The 26,037-nt window shown below is 43.6% G+C and overlaps 1 protein-coding gene across 1 annotated transcript; it reads right to left on the bottom strand.

The window, feature by feature from the left end:
* Positions 1-235: 235 nt before the first annotated feature.
* Positions 236-25,647, bottom strand: LOC136611892 (ADP-ribosylation factor-like protein 8B-A). The gene is made up of 7 exons (XM_066591858.1): positions 25,356-25,647; positions 25,182-25,262; positions 17,285-17,358; positions 14,322-14,415; positions 6,214-6,281; positions 2,710-2,780; positions 236-1,639 (listed from the first exon to the last, which is right to left on the bottom strand). Exons 1-7 carry the CDS (start codon positions 25,476-25,478, stop codon positions 1,590-1,592), a joined length of 561 nt encoding a protein of 186 aa, XP_066447955.1. The 5' UTR covers positions 25,479-25,647; the 3' UTR covers positions 236-1,589.
* Between the last annotated feature and the right edge of the window lie 390 nt (positions 25,648-26,037).

Raw genomic sequence — 26,037 nt, 5'->3', positions numbered from 1 at the left:
CCAGGCTCCCTCATGTTTAAGACCCATAACGTAGGAGCTGCATGTACCCAAATATTGCACCAATGAAAATTACAACTAATTATGGAAAAAAATAAGCCAATAGAGAAAAAAAAAAAAAAAAAGTTATGGCTTTTGAAAATTGGAATTCCCCCCCAAAATTGTTGCGCCCTGTAAGCCAAACTAGGCTTGTCCTTAAGGGGTTAAATACTATTCAACAACAGTAAGAAAACAGAAGTATCACAGAAAATCTCTCCACCTTTTTATTGAAACAAAGTTCATCCAAATGTAACAGTTGATAATTGCTGACATGCACGGACAGATATCAATACTTTATAGACACTCTTCATAATTTATTACCATGGTATAATACAGCTGAGTTTTGTGCCATAGGGCAGCAAGTTGTAGGCACAGACAATCATTTTCACTACATTCACATACTGTACTAGAATAGCAATACCACAATTAAAAGAATGCACTGTCTTGTATGTATCCAGGGTACATTTTAATGACAGCCTGGAGAACAACGGAGAGACCAGGAATAGGACCCTCCTAAAGTGCTTATTCCATACTAGTGGCATGTCTGGTGAACCAATATCAATCACCTTGTGTAGTCCATACTTTTTTTTTTTGTTTGGAACCTGCAGAAAACATCTACAAATAAAGCAAATTTTTATGGGTTGAAGAGGAAAAAAAAAAAAAAAGGGTGGTGGTGGTGGTGGTGGGGGGGGGGGGAATATCTGGAATAACGGTTGTCTAAGTACACAGCTATGGAATAAGAATGATAGACATTTGCATAGGTATAAAAAGCATTAAATCTAATATTTCACATGCAATGCAATTTTTTTTAAATTTCATTAAAGAAATTTGACATTTTAATTGGAAAGAGATACTAGGTAGGCTGTAAACTCAACTTACTGCAGAATTACCAACAATGAATGAACGAACATGGTAAGAAAAGACCTTTGGCAGACACACACCATTATGCATAATATTAAGGCAACCCTGATGAGTCCTCGTAATATTTACAGCAACAGAAGGAAAACGTATCCAAGGCAAATACGTACACATTCATGTTCATCTCATCATTGTCTTTAACCACAAAGATATATGGATTTGGCAAGTTGAAGCAATGTCACGTGTAGCTTATACATTTGCAATACGTAAATCCAGTATACATGGTTGCAATAGAATCATAATTGCACAAAAGGTAAATCAAGTTTGCACTGGCAGGAAAATGCACTTTGTGTTAACCCATATTGCATAAGGGCCCCTTTTCCCATCTGCATGTCATGGAACAAACCGCATATGGCTAAATTCAACTGTACATCAGTTACCGAAAAGGAATTGAATACATTTCCTCCTGTAAATAAGTGCTAAAAGGGTCAGAAATGAAGTCTATAAAAAGATCAACAAGCCACTTTTCCAATTTTGTGAAGAGAAACAAAAAGCATCAAAATTCAGCAGTTGAACTTTACATAAACTGTTCCGAATGATGTGTGAATTCCAGTAGCAGAGGTCTTGATATTCTCTTCTGCCACTATATAACAGGCAGAATGGAAAAGATAGTGGGAAAGTTTGGTGGTGGAACTTCAGTAATGCCTGGACTTGGAATGCTGAATAAGCCACTGCAGTGTGATGTCTGAAAAGGGAATGAAGATAGTAAGACGACGTACCGAGGAGTGCAACACATATCCATGGTGAACACACAAGGGTCACACAGTAGTGACTGAGGAGGCATTAAAAGATACAAGTAGTGTTGTCAGTTTTTGAAAGTAAAGATGGCAACTATTTATATTACAAGTGTAAACTAGACATTAAAAGAGGTTTTCCAGGGAGAATATTATTGATGACCTATCCCCTCAGAATTGGTCATCAATAGTTGAGCGGCTGGGCACAGTCGCTCAGGACCCTGACCGATCAGCTGGGCGGACACATGCTATCAGCGCTGCAAATACAGACATCGGAGTGGAAGCTGCGGAAGTCTCTGCGCCGACCTCTGTGTAGTGACCAGTGCTTGTAACTGCAGGCATGGCTTGCGTTGATTTTAACGAGAGCAGTGCCTGCAGTTACAAGAGCTGGCCACTACACAGAGGTCGGCACCGAGACTTCCACTCTGACCTATGTGTATTTGCGGCGCTGGCAGCATGCGCCGACCGGTCGGGGTCCCGAGCAACAGACCCCAGCCAATCAACTATTGATGACCTATCTTGAGGATAGGTCATTAGTAGTATTCTACTCAGTGGGGTCCAACCGATGCTGTTCGGTTGCAGAGATTCCCCTTTCCTACTCCCTGAATGGCGCAGGAAAGTGAAATCTCCAGCACAGGTGTGAAACCACCTTTACATTTATGGAAAGGGGGACTTTTTCCTGGACAACCTCTTTTTGTTGTCCTTCACAAAAGCTTGTAAATGTAAACACATTGCACGTTTTACTCCAATCATATGGGCCGTATACTTAACATTCCATTCTGCCTCAATCACATCCCATACAAGTCTATATGTACATAATACATCAGACAAGACCATGTGTATCCAGTAGTCTAGGTGCTTACAAGAGCACTAAAGAACGTTATGGTGACAGGGAGACCACCACTTCACATCTGGGAGGCCAGAGGCTCAAATGCAGAAATGACATATGGAGTACTTACAGTTAAAGGTAATTTAAGAAGTATTACTTTAAGAATACAATGACCAACTGAGACAGATATACCTATATTATCTTTCTCTTTACAAGAAATAGAGTAACAACAAATTTCTCGATCTTGAATTGCCGAAAGGTTTCTGAAGAACAAACAAACAATAGTTAATATCTCACATAAGGCAACAGTATATATCATTAGAACAGCATTCCTATGTGGCAGTGTTGGAGTAAACTGAAACACTTAGGGCTTATTTACATGGGCAGAAACATTGCATGAGTCTTGTGCATTTGAAAACAATGGGTTAATACATCACATGTTGTGTGTCATACAATTGGTTAATTTACATGGCTGTTTTTCCTTTCGCAGTGATGCTGCAAGATGGAAGAACTCAGGCACATTCCATTTTTCTGCAAGATGGCTGAAAACTTGCCCATGGTTTGCTATAGGCGAGTTAAAAACCACATCGCGCTTGCATGTATATGTTGGTTTTGTGTGATGAGATTTCCCCCCCCCCCCCTCCCCCGTTACCCCATTAAGGACCAGGCGCGGTAAATATACGGCTCCTGGTCCTGGGCTCAAAGCACCACCAATAGTAAAATTACGCTTTAAGCCTCCTTCCTCTGCAACCAATCAGAGGCAGGAAGGGTTATCAGCTGTTACTGTAGTGCCAGATGATAAGCTGGAGGAGAAGGCAGGAGGGGTTTTTAACCCTTCCTGCCTTTCCTTCCCTGAGTACACAGCGCTCAATGAGCACTGTGTACTAGAAAGTGAAAGCAGAATTGTAGCTTTCACTACGGGAGCCGGGAGGTCATGTGACCGCCGAGGTTTCCTGCTACAGCAGAGCTATATGTCACAGAAAAAAAAACGCTGTAAAAATAATTTTGATAGCTAAAGGAAACAAGATAGGGCAGCAAAACCACCACATGGGTAAAATCTCTAAAAGTGTGTGGTCCTTAATGTACAAAACAGCCTGGTCCTTAAGGGGTTAAAGCATGCAATTTTCATTCGTGAAAGTCACATGTACTGCAGTGCAATTTTCTTGCTAAAACACCCTGCAATTGCATAGAAGTCGCACATTTGAGTACGCTAAAAAAAAAAAAAAGAAAAAAAAAAAATCGCTCCAAGTTTCTCACAGATATCGCATTTGCCTGTGTAAATACGGCCTAGGATGGAAGTTTTATGCACATAGGGGTGAAGTTTGGGACCACTGTCCCATACACTAGTATTACTATAAAGTGTGCTGGAGTAAGAGGAGCCAAATTTATTAAAAGGTGTAGGCGTGTTAATAAAGTTGAGCTCATCTTCGCTTTTTTTATGCATCAAAAATTGAAAGCCATGCATGTTGTGAGCAGGTGCACATTACAGTAAGCCTGGTAGACTGTCAATAACTTCACCCCTATGGGAAGTTACACGAGTTGGGGAGGGGGGGAGGAAGCGCTCAAAGCTAGGTTGGCAAAATAAGGTTACAGCTCTTTTCTTGGAAAGCCATAGTGCAAAAACTGCAGGCAGGGAACCATTTGTAAACCTTTATGCCACGTCCTTAACCCCTTAAGGACCAAGCTGATTTGTACCTTAAGGACCAGACACTTTAGTGATTTTATCCATGTGGCGGTTTTACTGCTTTATTTTTTTTCCTTTAGCTATCAAAATTATTTTTGCTGGGGTTTGTTTTTTTTTTGTGATACATAGGGCTATTTTTTTAAATATCTTTTTCACTGACTTTTTTCTGTTTTTTATTTTTATTGGGGCTAAAGCTAAAAAAAGATATTTTTTTTTTATTATTTTTATATTTACACTAAAATAAAGTATGAGAATGGGTTCCTCTATTTGTTTTGGACATTTTGATATATAATATGTATGGCTTTGGTTTACAGGGCGCTTATAGCAACGTTTTTGGTTGATGTCGGTTTTGGGTTATTTCCTTTCTTATGTGTATATTATGGTTTTATTCTGGAATTTTATCTTACTGATGTATGTAATTGTGTTTTTTTACTATCCATGTCCCCCATGACGTCATGTAAGACCTCTGGGGAACATTCACTTTTTTTTTTTCTTTGACACTTTCCCACTGTAGCTGGGGCGTCCAAAGGAGCCCCAGTTACAGAGGAAAGCAACCCCTCTAGTGACATTAGTCACTTGCAGAGCTGCCAGGTTCTAGTTTGACTCTCCAGCTCTTATTCACTGGGTGTATCCCTTAAAATATAACTTTTATTGACAAATATATAGAAAATGTTTGGGCCTCACAAAAAACAGACAAAACAAAACAAAACAGAAACAGAGCAGGAGATAGAACCCTGGAAAAGAACTATGATTGGCTTCTATCCACAGAACTAGATGAAAATTAGTTCTGAATACACGGACACCAATCAATGCTTCCGCTGAGTACCTCCGGTCTGTTTTTTGTGAGGCCCAAACATTTTATATATATTTGTCAATAAAAGTTATATTTTAAGGGATACACCCAGTGAATATTTGTTGAAAAGCCTTTCCTTTGTATCCCTCTGCCTCTGTGAATTATAGTTGACACTCCAGCTCTGCAGTAGCAGGGAATCCCTGGAGGTCACATGACCCCCCCCCCCCCCCCCCCCCCGGCTCCTGTAGGGAAAGTGAAAGTAACATAACTTTCACTTTCCCTACACAGTGCTCATTGTGTGCTGTGTATCGAGGAAGCAGAAGGCAGAAATGGTTAAATACCCCTCCTGCTCGTGTTATCAGCTGTCACTAACAGCTGATAACCCATTCCTGCCTCTGATTGATTGCAATTTTACTATTGGCGATGCTTTAAGCCCAGGACCGGCCGCCGTAAATTTACAGTGGCTGGTCCTAAACGGGTTAAACTTTTTTTAAATGTAGAAAAATTCATATGCAGGAAGTGTAACTTAGGAAATTGTGCCTTTAAATCTATGGCCATTTTTGTCCTGCAGGATAAGGTCTTATTTCCAGGAGTACTTTACTGTAGCCCAAAAGGTGTTGGCAATAATGGGCCATATATGGTTAGCCAGTATCCAAGGCATATTCAAAGCCTCCATCTGGATGAGCATGATTAATTACAAGTTAAATCATGTAAAAGTGCACCAGAAAGAGCGCTTCCTTCTGGAGGCTTTTTTTTTTTTTTTTAAATACATCCATATGACACAAGACATTATATTAAGAAAAAAAACTGTAGCTATGAAGGTTTAATAAATCTTGTTATTTGTATAGCACCAACTTATTCCGCAGCGCTTTCATATAATTTTATTTAATACCCCCCAGCAAGCTGGGTACTCATTCTACCAACCTCGGAAGGCTGAGTCGACCTTGAGCTGGTCATCTGAACTATGCGGGGATTGAACTTGCAACCTTCAGGTCGTGAGCTTATACTCTGCGCCACACAAGGAATATATAGTAGGCATTAATAGTGAATGCCTCCCTAATGCAGTGGGGCCAACACTGCACAAGGTGTTTCCTGACTGTCAATGGACAACTGCTGACAAACAACTACCCTTTTACCTGTGCTGTCCACAATCGGCACAAAGGGCCAGTTATAGTATACAGACGTACTAGTATACAGATGTACTACCACTTCAACTTACAGTTTCTCAATAAGCTGTTTCTCATCCAGTGCACCTGCAAGGTCTCTCTTGTTTCCCAGTACTAAAACCTGTAAAAAAAAAAAAAAAGGGGGAAGGAAAAATATATTTTGTAGTTACTTTGTATAAGTTAATTACCAAGTGTTGCCATACAGTATTTGTGACCGATATCAGCTACTCCTTCAGTAAGCTAATCAATTTGAAACTTTGCCTAAAAATCAAACATCTAAAGATGAACTACAAGAATGGAGGAGGGTCTCCGGTACAAAACATATAAGAAGACTAAAAAGGGAATGCATCACCCATGTATTTATTTTTTTGACACTAATTAAAAACCAGGTAATGAAACAATTTTCCATTTCCTCTATTTTTAGATAGGTGTCCCTTTTCATTGTAATCCTGCCTGTAATGAAACGACTGCAAAAGGTTCCTTTACGTCACAGGAAGTGTTCGGAAGCCCTTCTCTGCACACAAAGCGTTGTGGTAGCTGGTAACCGGGTGCCATTGGGCATGCACTCCAGAGGTCCCAGCCACCCAGCAGACCCCCGTGTATAGAGTTAGATGTGTGCAAGCACCGACCATCTGCACTCCATAACAGAAATGTTGGGTTTCCCTAGCAAACGAGCCGTAAACAACTTCAATGTTAAAAGCTAACGGGGAATTTTTGTTGCGTGCTTTGTTTTCATGTTTGTAGTACATTGGTATTGGGGTCCAGAGATGGGAATACACCTTTAGGCATGCATTTATCCTGAGGGGAAAAGGGCAGACTAGATGGACTATGTGGTCAGCTGCCAACCAATGTTTCTACCTGTAGTCACCTGTACTTTAGGAAGATACTGCAATCCAACTGTGGAATAGATCTCCAAAAACAAAGACTTCTTTGTAAAGTGTTACTGAAAATGTGAAAGTAGAGGACAGAAAATGGAAAACAAAAATGGAGGCCATTGCAGAAAGACCAGAGGCCTCTGCTTGTCCATCAGCTCAGAGAATTAAGAGCTCAGGAGGAAAAATAAGCCCTCCCAACTCATGGAATATTGTTACACTCAAGAATGACATCCATGCCCCTCTTGGACTATTTTAGATATCCATATATACATGGATTGAGCCTTGGAGATGCCATGTTAACCCAAATGCAGTATATAAGTGTGTATCTCTATATCCACACACAGTATATACTGCATTTGGTTCACATAGCATTGACAAGGCACAATCCGATCTCCAAGAATATTAATACATATGAAAACCTTTAATCGCAAGGAGGATGGGTAGACATATAGCCGCTGCATCTAAAAGTTCCAGTTCCTGTAATGTTACTAATGTGAGAATGTCTATTTCTGGTCTAGTTCAGAACATTCCGTTACTTGTAAACGAGAGGAGTACACAGAAGTAATGGGCTTTATAAAGGGAGAAGAGAATACAGAAACCTCACCAAAAGAGCTTGTTCCTCAAGCTAAAGCCATTAGAGAACTAGATGCACTGAAATATAAGTTCTCCCCTTAAAATAAGCCCTAGCTAGGCTACAAGTGTAAAAAAATAAATAAATAAAAACCATCGCAAATGAGAATGAAATCATTGAAAATTATTAGTGTTATTATTTTGCTTGCGTACTACCTGCCGCATCACACGATTTTATCACCAGTGTGAAGGCAGCCTTAGAACTGTCCCTTTAAAAAGTGATGCACTCTTCCATCTCTTAGGCTGGGGTCACACAGGACCAAAATCCCATGGAAATCTTGCGGAATGACCGCACAGGTACACTGCAAGACTTCCGTGGCAGAAATGCAGCTTCAAAACCCGCAGCCTTTCGCAGCAGATTTTGAAGTGGCTTCGCCGCCTGCATTCCGCTGTGGCCATCTCTCCCCACAGAGAGGAGAGCAGCTGCCATGGAAACTGGGAAAGAATTCACATGCCGCGGCTTTGAATTCCGCACGGCATGTCAATTTCAGCACGGCTTGGCTGCAACAGATCGGCCGCAGCATGTGGAAGAAATTTTTGCAGGTCTCGTCCACTTTGCTGCTTTATCCCAGGATGAAAAGCCGCTGGCAGAATTTCCATTTACAGAAAGTCTGTACGGAAATTCAGCTGCAATTATGCCCAATGGGAACCCAGCCTTACGGTTGGGTCCATTTTTAATTTTTGTTTTCCCTTTCCCACTCAAAAAAACAAAAACAAAACAAACTTTCTTTCGAAGTAGCTGAGGACTTTTTGTGAGACGAGTTGTATTTTTCAGTGGTACTATTTAACCCCTTAGTGACAGACCCATAGTGTTTTTACATCCTGCGCCGCTATCTCCCTCCATACAGTGCGGGCATCAGCTGTTTATTACAGCTGACACCCACGCGCAATAACCGCAATCTGCTATATGGCCAATCGCGGCTATTAACCCTTTAAAGGCCGCTGTCAATACTGACAGTGGCATTTAAATCCCCCAATTACATCATACTGCAGGAGTGATCAAAGCATCGCTGGTTGTGGTTCCCTCTGGGGACTAAAAGACAGTGTAAAAATAAGAACAAAAAAGTTTTACTAAATTATTAAAAAAAAGTAATAAAAGTTTTAAAAAACCCTTTTGCCATCAAAATAATAAACCAAAAATACGTGTTTGGTATCGCTGCGTCCGTAAAAGCCCAATCTATCACAATAATGCATTATTCACCCCGCACAGTGAATGTGGTCCGAAAAAAAACGAAGAAAAAAAAACGAACACTAGAAATGCACTTTTTTGATCACCCTATCTCTGAGAAAAAATGTAATCAAAAAGTCAGTTGTACGCAACAATAGTACCAACAGAAGTGACAGGACATACTGCAAAAATGAGCCCTCACTCTGTCGACAGAAAAATAAGAAGTTATCATGTGCAGAAACTGGACGCAGAAAATAATTTTTAAAAATTATATATCTTAAAAAAATACTAGTACAGCAAAAAAAAAAAAAAAAAAAAAAAAATATATAAGTTTGGTATCATAGTAATCATACTGACCCATAGAATAAAGTTATTGGGTCATGTTTGTTGCAGTTTGTGCGTCGTAGAAACCCGACGCAACGAAATATGGTGGAATGTCTTTTTTCCATTTCTCTCCACTTAGAATTTTTTTTAAAGTTTTTATTACATTATATGGTACAATAAATAGCACCATTGAAAAATACAACCTCATCCTGCAAAAAACAAGCCCTCATACAGCGACGTCGATGGATAAATATAGGAGCTACGATTTTTTAAAAGGGAGGAGGAAAAAAATGAAAATGGAAAAAAAAAAAAAAGCTTGGTCACTAATGGGGTAAATGTGAAAAATGAAGGCGGAAACTATAATGTACCATATAATGTACTGAAACTTATAAGATTTGTAAGTGAAGTGCAACTGAAAATTCGTATAGTCTGGAGGAGAGAAGGAAGGGCGGACATGATCAAAACATAAACATTAGAGGTATAAATAAGGTTCAGAAGTGTTATTGGGAAACTACAACAAGGGGGCAAATCAGAAACCACGTCAGGAAATATTTTTACTGGAAGAATAGATACTTGGATCAAACTTCCAGCAGACGTGGTTGGGAAATAAATGAATTTGAGCCCATCTGTAAGGAAGATAAAAAAGGAAATAAGGCTTTTTCAGCTGTCAATATTACGTGGGTCAGTACAATTACTACAAGACCAAATTTAGTTTTGCTGCGCTAATAAAATCACTTTAGATTAAATTATTCCCTGCTACCATAATTTTTCTATTTCTCCACGGAATGCTGTGAGAGCTCAGTTTTTGTGGGACATCTAGTGGTTTCTCTAGGTACTACTTTGATTGTTTCTTATTCAGTTTTTTTCTTGGAGACAGGGGTGACAGGAAAATTAAAAAAAAAAAATGTAAAAACCTACATAATTCTAGCATTGTTTTTTCTTACTATGTTCACTGTACAAGATAAATAAGTCGCTCTGCTATGTCAGACTCTTACAGACATGGTAGTATCAAATGTCTTTTTGTTTTGTTTTAATACAGGAACATATTTTTCTCTTAATTTGTTTTTACAAATCATCTTTTCTTAGGCCCTATAGGGTACTTGAACTTGTAATTATTGGATCGCTTGTACAATATATTGCAATACTTCAGTACTGCAGTATATGGCATTTCTACTAGTTATGTATTAAGATGTACCACAGGCACATTTTAATAGGTAGAAATGCAAAACCCCCACTAGCATTTATAATCTACTATCAAAATTGACAGCAGCCTTTTTTAAGAGTTGACAGACACGATTAGCGTGAATGGAGATTGCGGTTGAAGTTGCCCAGCGTCAGCCTATAAAATCAGATTGGGTTATTGGTTCTCAAGCGCCGCGGCTAAGCCAATCACTGCAGTGCTCGATGAACCAATCCCAGCCATTGCACTGAATGTGTTTGTCGCTGTGTGAAAGTGGCCAAACAGTTTATGGTGCTGTAGCAAGGTGACAGGTTCCCTTTAAAAAAAATAAAAAGTCAGAAAAACCATTTCCATATACCAACCAGAGGAGGGCAATGTGATTTAACTCCTTAGTGACCAAGCCCATTTGCACATAAAATTACCAACTTATTTTTTAGGGTTTTTTCCATCATCGCATTCCTAGAGCCATAGTTTTTCTGTCGACAAACATATGAGGTCTTAGCTTTTTGCAGGACAAGTTGTATTTAATGGCATGACGTTTGGGTACATACGCGTTGTAGTGTATAACTCCTCACAAACAACCCCTCCTCCCTCTGTCAGCGTTTTATATGCAGCAGTTGCACTGACTGTGGCATATAAAAGTGCTAAAGGATCAGAGGCTTCTTCCTGCCGTTTGAGCATGTGCTAGGCTGTTAAACAGCTGAGCACCCACTCTACCCGGCATTGGTGACCTGTACCAGGCTTCTGATGCAGGCACCATTACAAGATAACACATCAGAGGAAAGCCCCTTAATTACACTGTCAAAAAGGTGTATGGACGATTGTTAAGATCTCAACTTTCTTGTCTAAAGAGCTAGCACCTTAATGCCACAGGATGCAAGTTTACATCATGGGCACATGGTATGTAGCGCAACAGTACATAAACTTACATCCTGTATTTCAAGTGTTGCCAGTACACCCAAGAACTGTTACTTAGGAAGCCCCAGATTCATCTGAGGCTCAGTGGATTACCCTAGAAAATTTCAAACCCCAGATCCCTGACTTTACTGGAAACTCAGGGATACCATTCAGTATAGCAAGGCTCAGAGGGGTGGACTGTACATTAGTTCGAGTAACATTGGCAATAAAATAGTCCAAAAAAAAAAAAGTTAAGTATACATCCAGAATGACATCTGAGAAAACCCTAAGGCTGGGTTCACACAGGGCGGATTTGCCGCAGTTTTGCCGCGGCAAATCCGTCCGCGGCCGCTAATCTTGGGATTAGCCAGCCATGTGGACGAGATTTCTGAGAAATCTCGTCCACACGGGACGGCCAATCCACTGCGGTAAGTCCGGCTGAAACCGCGGCTGCGGCCGCGCTCTCCTCTATGGAGCGCCGGCCGCAATGGAAAAGCAAGCGGACGGGCCGCTTCAAAGCCGCCACGGCTTAAACCGCGGCGGTTCTCCCGGCGTAAATCTCGCGGTTTTTGCTGCGGCCAAACCGCGAGCTTTCCAACGGGAATACGCCCTGTGTGAACCCAGCCTAACTCCAGTTTTGCAAAACCCCCACAAACGGACCCATGTGGATGCATCAGAAATAGCAAAGTTTTGGGGTATTGTATTATGTATGTATGGGGCACAGATATTTTATACCACACCCCAATGTTATGCATGGCGATGTAAAGGATGCATTTTGAAGCGTTCGTAAAATTCCTGCATTATAATTACAATACACAGTGCCCACCCAGCAATGACTCCAATTACGATTGTATATATAAAATCAGGCTGGTGGCTTCCCAGGGCAGGGGAATACTTCTCTGGTAGAAAGCCAGCTACCTCTTAGAGACCTTGTGTTCTTATATCAGGACACAATCAGTCTCTGAATTTTATTTTCTTGTTTTTCAGTTGTCAATCTATATTGGTTTTCACCTTACTATAGTGACCGAAACTCGCTCACCACTGCGCCTCTAGTACCTCCTGACACCCCCCTCTTCCCTCCCCCTTCACCCCCCACCCCCATCAAATAGCACCCCTCAAACTATGCTCTTTAAACATATATGGACTTAACATCCCCCAGAAACAATCCCAAGTACAGATAATGCCACCCCAGGAGACTCGTTCCAGATGTACGGGACCGCTACTACACCAGTTGGTTCCACAGCGCCAACCCCAAGCCTTGTGGACCGTTTTGAATTTTGCTCAAACAATGGGTGGTGTTGGAACAGTCAGACAGCTTCAAACCCCCTAAAACTCCTCCCCTGGATCAGACCATGTGACAGGGCACAGACCCTTTGCCCAAACTTCTTTTTAAAAGGGACTCTGAAGTTATGGGATACAAAGATGCGAAAACAGATCTTATCGACAGTCCACAGCCCCCTTACACCTCTATTTTTCAACCCAGCATTCCCACCAGTCAAGACCCGGGACCACTTTATGGGATGGGAGGCAAGAAAGGATCCAAGAGTCCATCACATCCTTAATGGTTCTTCAATGCAGTCATTCCAGAAACTGAAAATTAGATTCAGTGAACGTAATCTTTCCTGGCTGGAATTTTACTAACTGCATTCTTTCCTTGCTACTCAAGGTGGCAGAAAGGCTTTTGAACCCTCACCCATACCCTTTGAGACTCTGTTTACCCAAGAGTCCCCTCTGACATATACATAAGCCCTGATATATGGGCCTGTTGATTCGAGAGACCTTCATGGCAGATCCTAGTTATAAACAGGCTTGGGAGCAGGAGCTGGGCGACACGCTCACAATCTTCACACACAAACTATCCATGACTTGCGCTGCTCAAGAAAAAAAAAACAAAACTACTAAATATTGACTAGGGGGTATAGATACCCAACTTGCCTTTTTCCCCCCTTCTGTGTCTGAGGCATGTTGGCACTATGGAACTAATAGGGGCACTATGATGCATGTCTGGTGGAGTTGTGATCTATGGCAGCCCTTTTGGGACAAAGGTATTCTCTACGTATTGCCGAATTAGCCAGAAGAAGATAGACAATACCCCCTTAAGCGGTCCTTCTTTCCATATTGCCTGGATCGATTCGTGTACAGAAGGGCCTACTTTGCTTTTTCCTGACTGCAACTAGAACGATCAATCTGGCCCCATTGGTGAAGCACAGTTGTTCCCTCAATGTCAGAATAGCAGCAGGAATTTTCCCACATATGCCATATGGAGGAACTGTGCGCGGAAAACTCTAGAGAAACTGATACATTTCTGTTGGTTTGGCAACCATGAATTGACTTCGAATCATCAGAGTTCAGCAACCCATTTCAATATAAAAATCAGGCCGGTAATAGAGCATTTTAATGCCATGTTTACCCAGATGTACATCCCTGACAAAAACATTTCTGTACGGGAGTCCCAGGTACATTTCAAAGGGAGGCTTAAATTTTGCCAGTTCCAGAGCGGTGTCCCTGTGAAGAAGCCACTCTGATTTTTGAGCCCCATAATGTAGTTTATGGGACTTAAAAGGACATGACAGATTCCCTTGAACCCCTTAATGTTCCAGGACATATGTCATGGAGCTTCAGGGTCTGTATTGAGGGGGATCAGGGATCGACCCTGCTCCATACAATGTGGGTTCCAGCTGCTTTACAGCTGATCAACACCAGACACCACAGCTCTGATCAGCACTACCGCTAATTGGAGCCGTTAATCCTGTAAATGCCGTCGTCAATTCTGCCCCTTTATGCTGCAGTGTGTACATCGCAGAAACAAGACCACCCCCCCCCCCCCCAAAAAAAAGATGGCGGAAGTTCTTTTTCAGCATATTCATATGCTGAAAAACAAGTTTCTACTTTAAGATAAAATAAAAAGGTATTGCACGCTCTGAGACAATCATGAGTTATTTGTGAATGACTGTAGTAAGAGGTCCTGTTTATTATAGGCTGCCCATGACCTACATACCTTTAATCAGGGCATAGTTTAAAGAGGTGGACTAGCTCTCTGCATACCAGTCAAGCACACATACAATTACCTCCGTTCCACATACTTACAGGGATCCCATGCAGCTGAGGCTTGTCAAGCAGGTTGTGCAATTCATATTTGGATGCTTCCACTTTATCCAAGTCTGCTGCATCTACCATGTATCTGTTGAAGGAAGGGGGAAAACACTAAATGCAGAGGCTTCTCGAACATCCAAATTGTTTAAGATGAGGACTTGATTAGATTGGCAGGTTAAACATCTCATGCACCTCATGTAGGGAGCCGGCATATACTTGGGACATAGCAGGCATCAAACAAACATCAACTGACCTTGCTGCCCATAGACACCAGAGCTCAGCTTTCATATCTTAGAGCTCATTCACATGGCTGTCTGCACACATTCACTAGAACCCACTGACTTTAAGGTGTTCATTCACAGCTGCATATCTTTATGCAACAAGGGGGTCGTGTGGTGGAAAAAATACAACATATCCTAAAAGGTGCCTTGACACTTGCAATAAAATTGCACGATTTTCGCATGATGCGAGAGTGAGCGAAAACGCAGAATTATGAAATCAATGATTTTCAATGGTTTCGTTCACATTTATAATGTTTACACTCATGAGATGCTTGAAAAATAAAAAGGAGGAAAAAAAATGCTTTTTTTAAAAAAATCTCCATGTTTCCCTATGGAGCTTCTTTTATTGCATTGCCAAGCACGAACTTGCAATTTTCATGCAAGGAGTTTAATAAAAAATATTTAAAAAAAAACCCCAAAAAAGGCAAAAATCACGCAAGAAAAGCAAGAGGGGGAAAAAAACCCCCAAAAAAAACGCAAGCTGCAGCAATGTTTTTGCGAAAAAAAGCAGAGCTGACCCTCAAAAATCTCACAGCAAAATTGCAATCGCCAGTGTGACACCAGCCTACCTTGGTATGTATTATGCACTATAATAGCCCATAGAAGTGAATGGGCATGCATACATATGCAAGTAACCTGCATAGTCACATAAGAAGTTGGATTTGGAGGGGGGGGTTAATATGCACATAAAAAAGCTGCTAATAGGAACACACAGGGAATCTGTAATATGGCCATGTGAATGAGCCCTTAGACTGCTCATGAAAAGAGAAACTTTGCTCTGTGATTGATGGCTGTAGGCAACAAAGCCAGCTTCTGTTATGTGAACCCCAATGGTTACACAGGGACCCTTTTGCTAAGTCCGGTGGGTTTAGTTCACACCAACACGTTGAGCTAAACAGGAGTTGACAATATGTTCCATCGCTCCCCCCTCTTCAAAGTTTTCTTTTCTGTACCACATACTGCATCAAACGCTCATTTAATTTAAACCCAATTCATTATATTACTCACTTATATGGTGTATACATACTCCACAGCGCTGTACACCAGCAGCCATCATCTAAATTGGTCCCAGTCCCCATAGAGCTCACAATGTAAATTCACCAAATTAGTGATTCACCAAAAATAAGACCCTGTCATATTCATTTTTGCCCAAAAGAGGCACCAGGTCTTATTTTCAGGGAATGTCTTATTATACTTACCTAGCAGGCCCAGTCCAGGTCCCTCCCACTACTCTTCGGAGCTCCAACACGCTAGACCGTGGCATTGATTGGCCAATTCATAAATCCCACCTCCACAATGTGATGGCTGTGATTGGCTGAGCAACAGTCGAAGAACCAATCAATGCAGTGCTCGAGAATCAGTCAGAGCCATCGCTTCCTGTAGGTGAGATGTATTAACCCCACAACCAGAAAGTGATCTTCTGTGGACTGCAGAACGCACAGCAGAGCTCCGGACAGCAGCAGGAGGACCTGGACTGAGTCTGCTACCCAAGTGTGTGTGTAATCTCTCTCTCTACACATCTAATGCAGCTAGGGCTTATAGTTCACGCCTTCCTGAAAACTCAGGGTAGGGCTTATTTTCAGGGAACCGTGTAGAGTGTGGGAAGAACCCCGCACAAACACAAGGAGAACATTAAAATTCCATGCAGATGTTGCCCATGTCAGATTTCAACCCAGAAGCCCAGCACTACAAGCCAACAACCCCCGAGTCACCACGCTGCGGCAGTAGGTAATGCTGGCCCGGCAGCACCACTATTTGTTGTTCCCAGCTCTTGTCCTTGTATATAACAGCCAACACCCAATTTGAAAGTAAGAGCCAGATTTCTTTATTTTTCTCCTTCAAAAAAAGTTATTAAAATGATATGGACACCCCCTCCCAGACACACAAAACAAGACCTCATTGAGTCATGTATATGGGAAAATAAAAAGTTGAGGCTCTCAAAATGCAACAATACAGAGAATTAAGCAAAACATATGGCTTAAAATAAGTGATGTTTTTAAAAGAGTAAAAAAGGGCATTTTTTCAAATATTCATTATGCAGATATGTACTGGGGAAATAGAAATGAGATAGCATTATCTTGGTTAGTCATTTCTGTCAAATTCCAGGCCTCTCTTTCCTCAGATGATCATGTGATCTCATTTCTTACCAGCTCAGATCTGCTTGGGCTTTAGGAGTTCAGTTTCTTGTCAAGCTTCTCAGTTTGTGTGATGACATTACATGATCCCTACCACAGAGACAGTCAGGTGGGGGGCACAGGCACTGATAATGATCACACCGTTCCTGACACACAGTTATAATAGAGGAGATCACAGCTCAATCTCCTGGCTGTATACTTATGGGCTATAGCTTATTTAGGTGAATATAAAGAAGGTAATGGTAATAAAAAAATTCCATCCACCACCAAATGTTACAGCTTTATCTAATGCATTATGGGATAGATGTGAAACAAAGTAAAAAAATCTGATACTTAACAGACACTGCTCTGAGAATTAGACAGAGGGCTGCACTGCATGCAAAAGACTAAGCTATAGAGAGGAGAACTCCAAAGTGTGACAGGCAGTCCGTCAAGAGGGCAAAAATGGAACAAGGGTTTTTTTTCTGGCCGAAATGGCCCTTTAAATGGCTGCAAGCTCAAAATATACTATTCAACATTTAATAAAACGCATCTTACTTACACAACTGCATTAACACCTCTACAGTAACGTTCCCACATACTACGAAATCTTGGCTGACCGCCAATGTCCCAAACCTGCAAGAAAATAAAAATAAAATAAATAACCAAATACAGTTATGTTACCGAGGTTTACAGGCGTATGTCTGTGCGTGACAGCGTATATCACACACGCTGTCATGCACTGGCTTCCTGTTAGTTTTTTTTTTAACTATCCTTATTTTGTTAGCTAGCAACGTGTGTATCAAACACCACACATATGCATAGTCATTGCGTATGTGCAGCATTTTTCATACACACCCATAGAGAACAATAGTGAGATGACAGAAAAGTTCTTCTATGATTAGGTTTAGATTTGAGTCTGAATCTGCCTATGTCAGCAAGCATCCCCTATATACAATGAGACAGCAAATGTATTGTTTACATAACAGGTAAAACCCAGAGGCTTATCAGCACATGCAACCAGCAGAGAGTCTTCAAAAGACAAGAATACACAGACTGGCGTTAGGATAAATTGAGTTAGCAGACTAGACCAAAGAAGAGTCAACAAAAACGGTCATTCTTTGCACTACAAAAGAAAACCGGTTTGAGCCAAATGTTAACTTTGCCATGTGGCAATACTCTACTGAGCATGTCTGCTAATCTCCTTACCTTTTTGATGAGCTCATGAACACTCCCCATGAGAATTACCTATCCGCGCATAATATATTAAAATGTATCTGAATGTCCCACCTTCTTTTGTTTGAGTTACAATATAAGTGCCAAAATTAAAGCAGATGTCCTTTAGTTTACACATTCTACTGTGTGGTATTGATTTGCTTCTCCGAGCTCGTATCAACCATATCTAATATGGCATCCGTAGTATATCGAACAACGCTTAACATGCAATACAATAAAACATGCTGCGGTTTTTTGTACATGTGTATTGTATGCAATGAATATACACAATTGTGAATGGATCAATGAAAATCACTGTACTTTAATTGGCTCCCTTCACCGCAGAGTATACGCGCATCATTGCAAGTGTAATATGCAATAAAATTACGGTCGTGTGAGCCCAACCCAAGCCTCATGTCCACGGGCGGGTCGGATTCTGTGGGCAGGAGCCCCGTCGCGGGATCCCACCCTGCCCACAGCATGAGGCCATTCCGAACGCATGGGGGTCGCCACGTGTCTCCTCAGTGCATGTGGGCGAGCTGCCGGGTGGAACGCCCACCAAACATGCGCAGTGGAGATTTTTTTTTATTTTTTTTTTTCCCCCTTTTTAAATCTCCTGCTTTCCCGCAGGACCCGCAGCACACCCGGAGTGACAGTTCCGGGTGGGCTGCAGATCGGATGGCTTCCATTGACTTCAATGGAAGCTGTCCCGGCGGGTCCTGCAGCAAAACGCTGCCTGCTGCGATTTATTATCTGGACCGGACAGGCGGCTTGAACTCTGGATCATCCGCATGTGTGCCCCACGCCAGTCCTGGAATTCAAACCAGCCTGTGAACATAAGCCCTAAGGGTTAGTCTAACTAACAAAGAGAAGGTGAAAGGAAAAAAAAAAAAAAAGAAGTGCAAATCCTGCCTGAACCTGATTTCTATCAGCAGCACCACTGACTAGGTTATTCTTATAGCTTTCCTTCATGCAGTCTTATCATACTTCACCCTAGAACAGACTTCTTCCTTGTCACTCATGCTGTATGAACTAATCATGATGCAGCTTGCACAGACAAGCAGGATGACCCGTCTACAAACTAGGGAAAGCAGCTACAGCTTCAAGCAGAAGACGACTCTAAAAAGATCTCCAAAAAGCCGAGAGATAAATAAATGCAATTTGTACATAACTGGTGATGCAATTTCTGACTAATCATATTGAGGAACTCAAATCAGGAACCATGAATTTATTAGGAGTCCTTCAAAAGCACTAGATTTCTAATACAATCGTCACTCATTACAAAATGCTGTGATTGACACAAAAACCGCATATACAACTATGATAGAGGTTTCTAGCAGATCCAACACTTTATTTTTCCACAGATACCATATTTAGTCTTACACTTTGCCTGCATCTTCCAGCTAACCTTACTGTGGAGATTATGGGAGATAAAAGTGTTGTTTCCATACAAAGTATCCTCGTTCAGGGCACCAGTAAAACATTGCTGAACTGGTAGGTAGAAAGTAAAAATGTAAGAAAACACAAGTGGTCCGAAAACAAACATACACAAGGATTCACCATTAAAGATGGTCCTTGTGTCCTGTACTGCCCCCTTCAGGCCATGCACTATGGTTAGAAAGGACCTCGCATCAGCTTTTTTTAAACTCACCACATTTTCCCTCTCTACTTACCCTGCTTAGACCGAATTTAGATTCGTCTCCTGGCGCTTTGAACGTGGACCTTCTGAAAGGCTCCCAGCATGCAATGAGCGGTCTCCTATTAAGCCTGTGGCAAGGCATTTATTCGGTGGTTTTAACAAAGCTTTGTTAAAGAAAACACATGATCATAGAGTGTTTCTTAGCCATACCAGTAACAGCCCATTTAAGGGACTCATGTTCTCCCCTCCACCAGTTTTCACAACTCTGAACTTTTGCAATTGCTGTAAAAATTGATGGAAGCATTGTCGTGGGCCAAAATATCCTTCATTGACTAGTTAGGGAGAGTGAGGGTCTTTGGTGGGGGTGTATTTGAAATTCTGACCCCTCCCCAACACTTGCTCATTTATTGCACTGAACACCTGAAATAAGTGTATTGAAAACTCACTGATGTCTCTCATTAGTTCGACTGAACAGCAAGTGTTGTGGCCTTCAAGGAGCGAATGCATCTTTGAAGACTAGAACCTACCAGATCCTCTAGCTTTGAGTGTAGGATTGAAGACCAGCGGGGCCTAATCATTCGAGGATCACTTGCATGTAGTTATGCGTTTTCAGAAACCTATGAACTGCTGGAAAATGCCTCTTGGAAGCCGCCATGAGTGGAACAAATGTGGCTGCAGGATGTCTTGGACGTATCACTGAGCGGTCATTGTCCCTCATACGACTAGGAGTGCTTGACTGTCAGATCCGAAGATCCCCCAGACCATCACACCAGCAGTGGTGGCCGTGTGCCTCTTCACTGCAGAGGCAGGATAGAGACGCTCACCCTTAGGTCAATGAAGACACTAACACAGCAATCAGTGCAGTACATGTAATAGGCGCTGCAAGTCCAGCCAAGCACCCAGAAATGGTACAGACAGACACAAGGGCCTGTAACAATGGTGGACAATGAAACAGTTGGAGCTACTTGTGCCAGATGATCCCCTCTACTGGTGGTCTGACCCCCAGTCACCTTGTGTGCGTGCCCTCACACATCTACTGATCCCAACACCTTCTAGCAATTTGGTCAGAACAACCCAGCTGGTGGGCAATTTGTCAATACGACCATCTAGCTTCTTGCATTCCAATAATGCGCCCCTATCAAACTATTAACTGGGTGAAATCTTTTCTCTGTGTCGTAGAGGCACCTAGTGGTCAACAAGCTCTACACAAGCGGAAAGAGGTCACTACACACAAGGAGCCTCTGGGAGCCTTTTTATAGGCCAAGGGTGGAATCACTTTTAGGGCCTCAGGTGACAAGACCATTCATCTAATCACACCGCAACTCTGCCTGAGATGTAACTGAATGCAGAAGTCTGCGGAAGAAAATAAAAAAGGTTGTGTCTTTAGGGAGCTGAAACAAAGCGCATAGCGAGCGAATTCTCACCTCATCACCCGGCTGGTGGTTGTGCATACATGGAACTGTTGCTTACATTCAGGCCATCGAGTGACTAGTCTGTTGATAGTTGGCCTGTATAAAACCACCTTACACAGAAACATCAGAGAAGACAGTAGATTATAACTGAGCAGTGGAGATGTAAGTTACTCCCAGTTAGAGCTAACAGAAGTCTATGTGCATGTCCTGCTTCTCCCCTCTCTACAGACTCTTGGCAGCACAAGTCATCCCCTACGCCACACTCCGTTTCATCTCAGTTACTAGAGACTGTCATCACAACAAGCAGTGTACAGCAAATCAGAGGGAAGACCCTTATGCTACATTTACATGGACTGTCTTCTAAACGACTGCATGAGCGGATGACGCCATTGCTAGTTGTTAGCGCTCGTGCATAGCATTTGGACAGGCAGATCACCAATGACTTCTCAGAGCTATGTAAATGGCCATTTGGAGGGCTTTTTCAGGACAAAAAAAAAAAATAAAAAATCATCATTTTAAGCAATTAAAGCAATTTGCATGCTTGCTAGTTATCACACGTTGTATGAAGTGTCGGTGACCATTTAATATGAGAAAGCCATGTACTCTTAGGGCTCCCATACACTTGTGGTTTTTTATGCGATTGTCAGTGGGACTTTCTAATGTTATCACACACAATCACAAACTTGCGATGAGTTTTTAACATTAGAAAGTCCTATTGAATTTGCGTTTTAAAAAACAAAACATGTGTGTGGGAGCCCCAAGTCTTAAATTCAAAGACGTCTTAAAAAAAGAAAGTAGTATTCCTAAAATAAACTGCAGATGAGCAGAGCTAGCGGAGGCCACTGTGTGATGCAAGTGACATCTGAAGCTTGCACATGATCAGAGATCACAATCATATGACTAATCAAAGGCTAGCTCAGAGCTCTGCAGCTTGGAATTCTTTCAGACTACACAAATCAAATGAAGCCTTACATAGTACTTTACTGGAGCGCGGTATCAGATCTGAAGCTCTTCAGAGACTCGGGGGCACTACTGCTAGAATACGTGTTACCAGTAGTGCTACAGCCTACATGCACATCTTAGCTCTGTGAGGTACAAGTTCTAAACTGGAGCTTGACGTTCCAGATCACAGTCCTTACAGGGGCCTAGATTGATTCGCTGGGTGCATTTGGGACAGTGAACAGGACCCTGCACCATTACTTCAGAGCCTCCAATTACCAAACCAGCAAGCAATGAATGCTGCCAAGATAATGGAACAGGCTGCGATGACGGAAGACAGGAATGAATATAATTAACTATCTGGGATTCTTCTGCTTTAAATCTAGAAGTGCTGTAAAAATAAGGGTCTTCAGAATTCTTCCCATTGCCAAGGCAGGGCACGGCCATGGGAACGGAGCTGTCCCCTATAAGGGAGAGTTGGGATTGTGGACTGCTTAAGAGGGGTTGTCCAGGATTACAAAAGATGGCCGCTTTCTTCCAAACTTGTCCATAGGGTGGTGTGTGGTATTGCAGTGAAATGAATGAGAGCCGAGCTACAATATCAGACACAACCCACAAACAAGGGGGCGCTGTGTTTAGAAGGAGGCAGCCATGCTTTTCTAACCCTGGACAATCCCTTTCAAGAGGTTGTACCAAGATCACAAGTCATCCCCTATCCATATAATAAGGGGATAACTTGCTCACCCCTAATCTTGAGAACAGGGGTTTCACGTCCCCTCTGCCTGTCACTGCAGGCTCACTTAACGAACGCAGCGCTGGCCGAGCGTACACAGCTGGCACTATTCATTCCAACTAAGCTGACAAATAGCTTGCCATCCTGCCACCGCCACCGATCCCAATAAAGTGGGTGGTGGAGCAGCCGCACGCTTGTGCAACCAGTGCTGCATTCTGTCTCCTCTGCCCTGTGGGGGGCAGTAAGGGCAGTTTCATGCTCTATTCTAGTGCGCATTTGCACACCAAAGGCCCCACAGGGCTCTACCAGAGTTGGCAATTATGCGTGTATCAGGCACGCATTTGCGCAATTTCACAGGAAATCAACTATCTGGCACCAATTATGGCTGCATACCCTTTTGAAATCACAGTGCGGGTGTGTCCTGCACCAATGTGAACGGATCCCGACAGCGCAGAAAGGACAGTAAAACACATACATTGCGCTATTGCGTATATTTGCACTTCTACTCAGATGAAGCCGCCCCAAGCCAGCAGGAGTAGATAGGGGACACCGGACCCAAGCTCTTAGGATATGTGGGGGTCTCAGTGAATAGGGAACAACATGCAATTCTGGTACAGCCCCATTAAGTGGTGGAGATAGACTGCTGCCGCGCCCGTCCCTCGGGAGCGCCGCTTGTCTGACTGCTACAAGCTCATCAGAAAGCCCAGCCGGAGGTGCGGCGGGGGGACAGTCATCTACAACAAAGACTATACGCCATAAGCAGCTGGACCTCCAATGAGGAAGACGCCGCAGCGACGGACTCCATCTGTAAGTAGGTACAGCATGTACTATGTAGATTACCTCCTCTAGAAGCAGTGCTATACGGCCTCGTCACCTTACAGCTCCAGAGAAGCTAGGCCGCGCTCACACAGGCGTTCCTCTATGGCGTTTAATGCCCGCTAAAGCGCTGCACTAAGTCTCCAATCATTTTAATGGGGCTTCTCAGACGAGCGTTTGAGAGCAACATTCATAACGCGTGCCAATACCAACTCTGTATGTTTTCTTTCCAGTGTGTTTTTGACTCCCTGCACCGCCCACTGCAATGAATGGGGTGCGTTAAAAATGCCGTTTTTAATGCCGCTTACTATACCATCGAGAGGGTGGGGGGTGGGGATGGTGACATCGGTTTGCTTTGCCTGTGTTGCTGCACAAAATATTTAGTGAAAGCACAGGCAGACGCTCACAAAAATGCCCTAAAACATATTACAGATGCTTGTGAGAGTGGCCTACGGGTATGATCACTCTGCGCAGTGCCCAGAATTTTCTACATAAATGCCACCTCTAGATAGCACAGCAAATTGCGCATCTTTCTGCTGCAGATTCACGTGCGGATTTGGCTTCATCAAAGGGCAAAAATCAATGTGTAGAATTCTAATTATTTTCAGTGGGGCGGAAAACACGGCACGGCGTGTGATGCGAGGTCTACCATCGAAAACAACGGGCATCCCTTGCTGATCATCAGATGCTGCTGAAAGCCGCGCCGCAGCATCGAATCTGTACTGAAGTGATGGATGGAGTTTGCATCCATGGAGACATCACACGTTCCCTAATGTGCGATATCAGGCCGAGTTCCATAACCCACGTGGCCATGTAAAACTAGCCTAAGGAAAACCCACTGCGGATATGGCAGGTGATATGCCTGGAGCAGCTACACCCGCTTGTCTGGTCTAGCAGGTAATTGGTACAGCAATAAAGTGGCCACTACCCACACCGTGTCAGGAATACTTCCCAGAATGCACTGGGTTACCTGCTGCTGGGGATCTGAGGGGCGACAGAGCCGGTCTACAATCAGCCGCGGTCTCCAATATGGGGTCCTGCCAGGCTGGCCGCACACAAGGAGTCCACGCCGGCTCAGGCTGCTTTCAGGTCTACGTCAGGGTCCGCTTTCCTGCTCTGCTCGGGAAGAAGGAATCCCCACAGCTGACCGGCTCTGTACAGCGCTGGGCGGACCCCACTGACTATAATGGGGTCCATCTGCGTTCTGCCCAGCGGGCCAATAGATGGAAGAACAAGCACAGCATGCTGCACTATTTTGAGCCGGATCCTAAAACCATCCGCCCCGCGTTAGATGTGAGACCGGCCTCCTGCCAGGATGAGCACTCGGCTCCGGGGACGTCAAAACAGGGCGACAACTGAACATTAAATGTGTTTTAAAAGGTCATTTTGTTTTTAAAAACCCTGCACTCTCTGGTTTATAAGCAGGTCTGGCTGCAGGTAGGTGTACGGCCACTTACTGCCCCGCAGACACACCAGAAGCTGGGGCAAGCTATAGCCTCACAGCGGCGCACGGACCAGATGCGCCAAATGTACCAAGGGGGGTTAGTGTTAAAGACAAGCACTGGGCAACGCAGGAGACACCACCAGCATGCCGCTGCGGTGGCGAGGGGGAGAGCGCAGAAGACACAACGCCACCAGTATGCCATTGCGGGGGGAGTGGGACACACACGACACCACCAGCACACCGCTGCAGGGGGACAGTCACCTTGATGGTCACGTTGCCTTTGGTCACTTTCCGCATGTTGAAGCCCACCGTGGGGATCATGTCCTCCGTGAACTGGCCGGACTGCAAGACAAGAGGAAGAGGGGGTTACACCAGCAGCACACCACGGGGGCCGCCGCGGGAGGGGGGGGGGGGGGGTACAGGCGGGGGTCTCACCGCTATGACGTTGACGAAGGTGGTCTTCCCGGAGTACTGCAGCCCCACCAGCGTCAGCTCCATCTCCTCCTTCCAGAAGAGGGACTTGAACCAGTCGAGCAGCTTGTTGATGAGGGCCAGCATGGTGGTGCCGCCGCGGAGGGAGAGGGATGACTAGAGAGAACAGCTGGACTCACTGCCGGACCCGCACAGCACCGAACAGAGCCGAGCGGCCGCCGGTCATATGACACGCCTGACGTCACACCCCACCGCACCGGCTCAGTAATGGGAAGTCAGGAGCAGGCACATGACTCCGTCACGTGATTGCCGCATCACATGACGCCGAGTTTACGTTCAGGGCCGAGGATGGGCGGAGCTTAGGCATGACGTACGGAGTCTGCGGGTCACGTGGAGTTGGCTAATGATTACTCCCCTTGTGGTCGGGGGTAATGCAGGGAAGTGTGCGGTGACCCCTGCAGGGGCGCCGGCGGACATGCTGGGAGACAGAGAGGGAGAATTACAGAGAGACACAAACGCAATTAGGCGTTATTCACACAGGCGTTTGTATGCGTGTTTTCACACCTTGCTGAATATCGCGACCATCTGAGGCATTAGATTACAATGCTTTCGTTCACATGGGCGATTTTGCACCGCAAACAACCGCCCGGCGAGGAAATATAGCACATATGCTGCCGATTCCGGC

Source organism: Eleutherodactylus coqui, chromosome 2, assembly GCF_035609145.1.
Source record: "Eleutherodactylus coqui strain aEleCoq1 chromosome 2, aEleCoq1.hap1, whole genome shotgun sequence".
Taxonomy (NCBI): domain Eukaryota; kingdom Metazoa; phylum Chordata; class Amphibia; order Anura; family Eleutherodactylidae; genus Eleutherodactylus; species Eleutherodactylus coqui.
The sequence above is the reverse complement of the archived record's forward strand: the minus strand, read 5'-3'. Positions and strand labels throughout refer to the sequence as shown.

What these genes read in the sequence shown, in the direction of transcription:
- LOC136611892 (XM_066591858.1), bottom strand. Translation starts at nt 25,478, where the DNA reads ATGCTGGCCCTCATCAACAAGCTGCTCGACTGGTTCAAGTCCCTCTTC. An exon ending in CCTTCGTCAACGTCATAGCG is followed by an intron (nt 25,263 to 25,355) that starts GTGAGACCCCCG and finishes CTTGTCTTGCAG; the next exon opens with TCCGGCCAGTTCACGGAGGA. An exon ending in AAGGCAACGTGACCATCAAG is followed by an intron (nt 17,359 to 25,181) that starts GTGACTGTCCCC and finishes ATTTTCTTGCAG; the next exon opens with GTTTGGGACATTGGCGGTCA.